The 8,142-nt window shown below is 44.9% G+C and overlaps 1 protein-coding gene across 1 annotated transcript in view; it reads right to left on the bottom strand.

Moving 5' to 3' along the window:
* Positions 1-1,596: 1,596 nt before the first annotated feature.
* CCDC13 (coiled-coil domain containing 13) overlaps positions 1,597-8,142 on the bottom strand; it is a 32,204-nt gene continuing 25,658 nt past the window's right edge. Inside the window, exons 15-16 of the mRNA XM_042889187.1 lie at positions 5,085-5,199; positions 1,597-4,549 (exon numbers count right to left, since the gene is read on the bottom strand). Of these exons, the coding sequence (XP_042745121.1) occupies positions 4,390-4,549; positions 5,085-5,199 (275 nt within the window). The 3' untranslated portion in view covers positions 1,597-4,389. The remainder of the gene's footprint in view (positions 4,550-5,084; positions 5,200-8,142) is intronic.

The following is an 8,142-nucleotide window of genomic DNA, read 5'->3' as shown; positions in this document are numbered from 1 at the left end:
GCTTTACTGCTAAGGGCTGTCTATGGCCTCGAGCTGATTTAATGACAGCATCTTCAAACATCTGTCGGGTTGCTGGAAGATGTGGTACATGAGCAGAGGGCACTCCTCTCTTTTGTGTGCAGGGAGGTGAGTGGGAAGGTGGTGGGGTTCAATGGAAAGCCTTACCCCCTCCCAGTAGGGCACAGCACCAACGTGAGATGGGGACAACTTCCTCCTGGCCACTTCCACCTGCTTCGTCTTGCTGCCTCCCTGCTGCTGGAGCAGCTCTCTGTGAGGTGAAATGGAAGGAGAGAGGATTGTAATAAACAACATGTGTTGCTTCGTACTGCCTCAAGTTCCCCCACCAAATCTGCCCATGTACATGTGCAGCTGGGAGCTTGTCAACTAGGACCTCAGCAGGCACCTCCCTGGTTAGCAGAACAGCTTGGGAGAAGGAAATGTGGGGAAATACATCCATCCACCTAAATATCAATCCATCCAAACTTCCATCCATTAAAACTTCCATCCACCCACCCACACATCTACTCATCCATCCATCCGTCTGTCCATCCAACCTTTCAGCCTTCCATCCCAGGTCACCCATGACATCTTTCAGTCCCCCAGAACAGTCCTGCCTTCTCCCCCCTGGCCCCCAGCGATCCCACCAAAGCCCCACACTCCCCCCAGGATCTCCTGCTGCCCTGGGAAGGGCTCCAAAGAAAGCTCCTAGCATTTGGCAAGAGCAACACCCTGCATCAGTTGAAGCCTGCTGCCATTAGCCCTTCTTGTCAAGATCCCCTTTTCCTTCCTGAAGAAGTACAGATAACTATTCTTGCTGACAAATGAACTGCTCTAAAACCCAAAGCTTCATCCTGTGCCAGCAGATGGGGTTTGGAGCCTTTGCTCTGTAAGAGGAGATGCGTGGGGATTGAGGTGGCATTTGTTGAGTGAGGCTGCCCTGTCCTGTGGGACCAGCCAGCTCTGAGCAGAGCTCGGAGGGGAGAGGATGAGTGAGAAACCCAACACCCCTCTTGGCTCAGCGGTGGCTTAATTTAGAGCACAGGGGCTCTACTGTGGGCTTTTTCCATTTAAAGCTCATTCATATGTCATGCAAGGGGCAGTGGCCCCAGTGCTTGCAGGGCAGCAGCAGCTGCTGGCTGCGGGCAAAGCAGTATCCCCCCACAAAGGAGTTAAATGCATCTCCTCCTCACATCTCCCTGCTCTGCAGCCTTTCCAACGAGGCATTTGCTGCCAAGCTCCCAAAAACCAAAGTGACCAAGTGCTCTGGAAAGGCGACCGTCTCCCAGATGCAAAACCCCCATGGGTTCAATGCTTGGGGAGGGCACACACCACCCGCAGCCCAAATCCACGGCTCTAAATTGGAGCAGTTACAGTGGGATCAGCTTTGACCTGCTGGCTGATCCTCTGTCGCTTGGCTCAGCAGAGCCCAAGGCACAGAGAGCTTGTGCGTGTCGATACCATCTATATTTAACTGTGCTAATGCAACTTAATTCACGTTACGGCCAGCTGGGGCAGCAGGCTGCACTCTTGCAATGCTTGCTGTCTGTAGGTAAGGCTGCTTGTAACAGGCCGAGAGGAAAAGGCTGACAATTAATCGAAGGTCAACAGGATTTATTCCCAGTGGCTCAGCTGTACTTTTCAAATGGGATGCATCCATCAGGCACTTTCTGGCTGCTTAGTGGAAGCGCTCTGCTGAGACAACCTTTGGTCTTTGGACCTGTGTTCATAGCACACGGTGGCTAAAAGCTGCCTGAATCCCAACAAGGAGTGTTCACAGCCTCAAATACAGCAGAATTCACCTTAGGGCTGCTCTTCACAGCTTAACCACCGCCTGCATCAGCAGCACAGAGCGTCGTCACTGCCATCAAAACTGCAAAGAGAGACTGAAAAAACTCAGAGCTTCTCAAAATGTGGCCTGTGATACAACTGTGCTGTGTGAAGGCTGTGCCAGTGAGGAAAAGCTGGGTGTTCACACTGCTTTTATCTGGCAGAGAGAGGCACAGTGATGGCTGGCTGCAAAGCGAAGCCAGTGAGATTGAAATGAGAGTTAACACACAAGATTTTAATAGGCTGGCTGTTGATCTGGTAGGAGAAACTTCCAAGGAAAGCAGGCAATCCAGGAGGTTTCAGATCAAGCCCAGCTGCATCCCTACAAGAAATGTAGCTCAAACAGCACACCAAAATGGCTGGGGAGATTCTCTGGCTGAGGACCTGCAGCATGGGATTCTGCAGTGAGACCAGTGTTTGCAGTGGTTTTGGTCTTCAAAGATCTCACTGAGTTTCTTAAATTCAATGACAAAACTATGTGAACTGTGCCTCTTCCACACCTTGAGAAAATGGGAATCAGCTGCTACAAGGGTCAGTACGGGCAAAAGTCAAAGTCAGGTCACTCTGTTGGTAGTACAGAGGGAATTTATTTCAAAACTAAGGTGAAAACTGAGAAGGTCTGCAGAATTTGGCCAGAGTTCAGATCCCCAGTACTCTGTGATGGGAGACAGATTACACATTGCACATTCACTATGACTTATTTCTTCCCCCTTCTTCAAGGCATCTTCTGGTTGTGTGCATCAGGAAAAAAAAAGGGAGAAAAAGGCTTCTGTGCAACCCCAAACAAGCATATGCTTAAAGAAACAAGTGTTGCAACACTTAAGAGGTTTCTACCATATGCTATCAAGCCATATGTGTTCTGTAACATCTAGCACTCCCATTTTCTCATCTGAGTTTCATCGGTTGATTCATTGCCACCTCAGGAAGGATTTTGCTAGAGAGCATTATGAGGACAGGAGACAAATACCAACCACTCATTGGAAAGGACAGCAGTTTTCCTCTTATGTACTGACGGGAAAATATTATTGATTCACACTTCTGTGTAAGCAAAATCAGAATCTCCAGCTGCAAGCTGGCAGCCTGAGCTTAGCAGCCTCTGCATAGCACAACCTCCACAGCTCAGGCCACGCTGTCGGGTGATCTCCCTACTGCAGGCTCTGAAAATATCTATAGGAGGTAGGCTGAATTATTCCCTTTGGTCTGCACTGCATTATGCATCATCAGGATGGAGCTGAACAGAAAGGAAGTGCTTGCAGCTCACTTGGACAAAACTTTGTCAAACACTCAATGCAGGATTTACAACTCCTCCAGCTGACAGGAGCGTACTGTGGGTTGCAAGATGGCCTTTCCTCTGGTGCTTCTGGCAGGGTGAGCAGGAGGAATCTGACAATAAGCAGTTTTGGCCCCACTTGTTGGAGAAAGACCCCTTTGCTCATGCTGGGTAGAGAGCAGTGATTTGCCCGTCCACAAATCCACTTTGGGATGGTGATGGCTGGGGTTAAAGTCTGACAAACTTCACGCTCACAAAAAGAGGCTGACAAAGCAAAGCAGAAAGAGAAGAGTTTTCAAAAGACTTTCATCTGAGAAACAAGGCAGCACTATTCAAAAATGACTAGCTCTCTATTTGCTTGTAATCCCCAAGGCTAGCTCTCTGCTGGCAGGCTGCATGCTAATGTCTTATTAGCTTGCATTTGGTGCTCTCATCCTGCTGCAAGAGAAAAGGACAGAGACGTAAGAGCTTTCAGCGCTTTCAAAAGTCCCTCCTCTGCTGTAATAAAGCTGCCTGCTTCCACCAGCACCTCTTTCTAATGAGAACAAGACCTGCCTGACGGATGGCTGCAGAGAAATTGGGGAATTCAGAACCCAGATGGCCAGTTTCATATGGGATGAGCTATTACAGGGAGCTGCATTTAAGGTAAGTCCTACTGATCGGAGGAGCACTCCACAAAGATTTCCTTTCCCGTGGAAAGTCTACTGAGTTTCAGAAACCTTCTCTGCCATTATGTTCAAGCAAAGAAAGAAGCTGGGATGGTCAATAGAGAGCCTACAGAGTGCACTTGCTGATATTCTCAGGCTAGGCTAACCCACTCCCTCAGCACTAAAGTACTACAGACAGCCTTAGGCAGACCGGTGTCAGTGTGCTGATAACAACAGAACTTGGTTTGCTCCTGGCAGAGCTTTGCAAGGGGGCTGGCATAACTGTTGTAAGGCAAATTCCTTCATATGCTGATAAAGGCAGCAGTGTAAAGAATATCGAGCCCTCTCTTAACTGAAACCAGGGAGGCTTTGTCCCAAATCACACTGCAGAATTGCAGCTCTCTAAACTGCACCAAACTGTGGCATGTGTAGCCTGGGAGCCACCTGCTTGCTAACTTTTACAGCCTGAATTTGCAAACATGCAAAATCTTCTGTCTTTCTGTATTCCATCTCCATCTCTCCTTCTCTCCCACAAAAGCTGAAGACATGACATGCAAAACTACACTTCCAGTGCATTTCAATCCACGGGCACAACTCCTGGCCTCTCTCCTTTCTTTGCAGTTCAGAGGGCTCTGATTATCTTGCTTAACTCTTCTCTTGTTTCTGCTGCCGAATGGCCTGTAGAAAGATATCCTTCACTTGGTCCATTGTGTCTTGGTACAGCTTAAAGTCTTCCTCTTTCTTTCTCACAGTAGTCTCCAAAGCAGCCTTCAGAGCTTCATTCTCATCCAGCTGGATCACAAGCCTGTGAGGAAACAAAAGGAAACTTTCATGTGAGCTTTGGAGCTTCAAAACAAATTAGAACAGTGCTTCAGCTCCAGGGAAGAATTCACTGAAACACATGCTCTCTGGTCATTTTGTAACAGGCATGAGAAAGAGCAGACCTATAAACACTTGCTCCTTTTCTCGTAGAGACAGAAAAAGATATCAGAAGACAAAGATTCTTCTCAGATGTTTTGTTAAAGATCATAATTATTATTTTTTCCACCAATAAGCTTGCAATCAATAGCTAAGAAAAGAAAAAAATAAAGGTGTCTCTTTTGAAGTGTTTCATGTTGCTTTACATTTCTGGGTATCTGTGTCATTTTTAGGCAGCTGGTATAAGAATGATACAGGAAAACTCCATGCAGAGGATCTGTGATTTGTACAGTTTGCTGGTTTTCCTTCTGAGGAGCTGGTCCAGGTAAAATCACTGCTAGGAGGACAGCAATGAATGGGAGCTATTCCTGAATAGCAATACTGAATGGCAGTAATGCAGCATAGAGGAAGGGAAACCATACCTTGTGCTGAGCTCCTCTATCTGTGACTCCAGAGGCAGCTTGGACAGCTGGGCTGCAGAGAGCTCCTTTCTATCACTCATGTTCAAGGACAGCCTTGACTGACCAGCAGACTGACCTGGAAATTTCATCACAAAATGCAGCATTAGTAAAACAAGCAACACAAGCCATCTTTTCCACCATGTGAGGCTTCAACTGAATACAGTGAATAAACACAGTTGTATGTATACCCAAGAAGACAGTGCAAATATATAGGACAGAGTTTTATTTTAATCTCCTTCCAGCAAAATGAAAGCATGATGAATATGCATTTGGGGGCTAAATGTGTGTTTACCTATCTAAACAGGAAAAAGAATCCAAAATATTCAGGTGCCCGAAACAACAGGTGACAGTGTAGAAGCAAACAAAAAGTATGATTTTAATGTCTGTCATTGTATTTCACTTAAACTAATGACAGCTGTTGCTTACTGAAGGCCAGTGATGTGGCACTCATTAAGACAGCTTTTTGAAAGTAATTGGTGATCCTCAGCATAAACATAATCTAGATTAAACTCAGTAAAGTAATTAAACATGTATTTCAAATTAAGATTGTAAATGGAGAATGCTTTCCAAAATGAAGTCCTCTCAGAACACGGAGTGTTGTTCCTGTGATTTTAAATGGACCCAAAATCTTATTTCAGGGTTGTATAGGAAGGGTTATGTGAAAATATACCTCAAATTTACCATTGGGAGTGGAGAATCAAATTGGGAGTGACCAAGGAATCCCTACAGCAGGAAGCTCGGAGAAGGCAAGCAAGGTCAGTGTGCTCACAAAGCTCAGAAAATAATGCAGGAAGCAGCCATAACTACTGGAAGAGAAGCTGGACTTAATCTCAAGGGAATGAACTTATCTCAACACCAGAGGGTGTCCATCATTGTAGATAAACAGCTGTGTCAGTTGAGTAAACGTAAATGGCTTTCCCTAAAATAATCCACAGAATGCGCTGCCTTTCTGAGCCAGCCAGAGCAATAAGGGGGAAATGCATGCATGGCTCAGTCCAAAACAATGTAACAACCAAACAGACTGACCCCTGAAGAGAAGAACAGGCTTCAGGAGGCTTCAAGCCACGTGTTCTTCTTGGTAGCTGAGGACATCATGATGCTTTGACTTGTAATGTGAACCATGTTTGATTCCACTGCATCTTGCAATGGCTTGTGTTGTGATTTCAGCATATTGTATCACTCTTCTACATTAAAATCCCTTGTAATGCAAATACCTTCAAATAAGTACATTTAGTATTAAAACATTGAATCCTTCTCATATCGAATATCTAACAGAACGTGGTCGGGGAACACTCTGAGTACGAAACCTATGAGGAGAAAGGTTATACTTTATAACCATAAAATGGTTCAGAACTTGATGTTGTGTTTCACAGGACTGAGGAAAACCTGCTTTTAATCTCCTCTGGGATTATTCTTTGCTAATTAGAGATTTGGATAAGACAGAAAAAAAACACCCTAAACCATCATTAATTTTAAAACATGACTGAGTTGTTTCTAACTACTCAGCATCCCTCAAAATGAGGAGACTAGGAACGTTAGATTAGTAATTAGATCAGCTCACTCCAATTTTGCATTTTCAAAAAGAAAACATTATGTTAATTAGTGGGTTCTCTAGTCTATTTTATGCTCAAGTTTTCATTCCTTATTTCCTCAATTATCTGGCATGAAAGAATTTATATAACCTACATAGTTTGCTGAAGAGCTATATTACAGCCTTGTAGGCTTGTTTCTTGTATAAACTCCAGAGAATTTTGGCACACCACAAAGGGCAGAGCTCTCTTCAAACAGCTGTGGTGAAAGACTGTTACCTCCTCATCTGATGGACTTACAGATTTCTTCTTACCAATCTTACTGCCAATCTTTTTCTACATTTGTTTCTAGTCCTTAGGCAGACGTGGCTAATGAACAAAATATTTAGTAAGAAGAGATCTGTCAAGCTGGTAAGAAAAGCCTGCCTCCTTCAGCTCTGAAATGCCAGCCTCTCAGAGGTGAGTTACCAAACTATATTGGCCAAAATGGCTCTGAACCTGAAGAGTTTATCACCATATCAATTTGAGGGTGCAAGGGAAATTCAAGTTTGCCATATGCAGGATAGCAGAATGCTTTACACAACCAGGCTGTATCAAAGTTTAAGCTCTAAATACCAGTTTCTCCTCTAGCAGACAACACCAAGATGCCACTATAAATTTAAGGCAATAGGTCAGAAGAGAAAGCCTGGATTGATGGCTTGTTCCCAAACTCACCTGCCTACTGCCTGTCTCAACACACATTCTGATTTCTTCCTCAGAAAAAACCATCTGAGGGCTCCAACACCTCTTACATCCAATTCCTATTGGAATCACAACTGGTACCCTATGCTACTACTTCTGTGAGGCCCTGCAACACTCTTCTATCAGAATGATGTCCTGTATCCCAGAGCCCAAAGGCTGCAACAATTGGCTTCCAAGCCCTGTTCTGTCTGACACGGTGCTGGTCACTGAACTGCACCTTTCTGTTTTCTGGAGGGAGTCTCTCTATTGGGATCTAAGCTTTTCTGCATCACTTAATACAGTCAGTTAATACAGTTAAAACAGCTCCGCAAGTCAGAAGAAAAAGACATGAAAATAAGCCAGTGTTGGCTGGGGCTTTTGTTAAGGGCTCAACAGTTCTGCTCCAAGGAACTGATCCATATTTTACAGAGGGAAGCAGGAAGTACTCATCTGGGACAAAGGTTCTTCTGAATCCTATTCCTGTGAATTCAATTCTCTCTCTACGCTGGATGAGTGAAAGGCAGTGCTTCATTTGAGGTCCTAAGCACTGTGTGCACCTTACATCAGGGGCCTAGCTCCCCTGGATGAGTTGAGACCACAGTGAACACCATGTGATTTCTTGCATCATTACACTGCTCCAAAGAGATTCTATTGCCAAACAAGGATATGACCAAGAGCACTATAATGAGAGATGCAAATAAATACAACACAGCCACGGTAGCATTTCTTACTTTGCCTAACCCACATCAAAGGAGAAACAAGACATCAGG

This window comes from Lagopus leucura, unplaced genomic scaffold (genome assembly GCF_019238085.1).
Source record: "Lagopus leucura isolate 7727_CA_CO unplaced genomic scaffold, USGS_WTPT01 Super-Scaffold_100157, whole genome shotgun sequence".
NCBI lineage: Eukaryota > Metazoa > Chordata > Aves > Galliformes > Phasianidae > Lagopus > Lagopus leucura.
The sequence above is the reverse complement of the archived record's forward strand: the minus strand, read 5'-3'. Positions and strand labels throughout refer to the sequence as shown.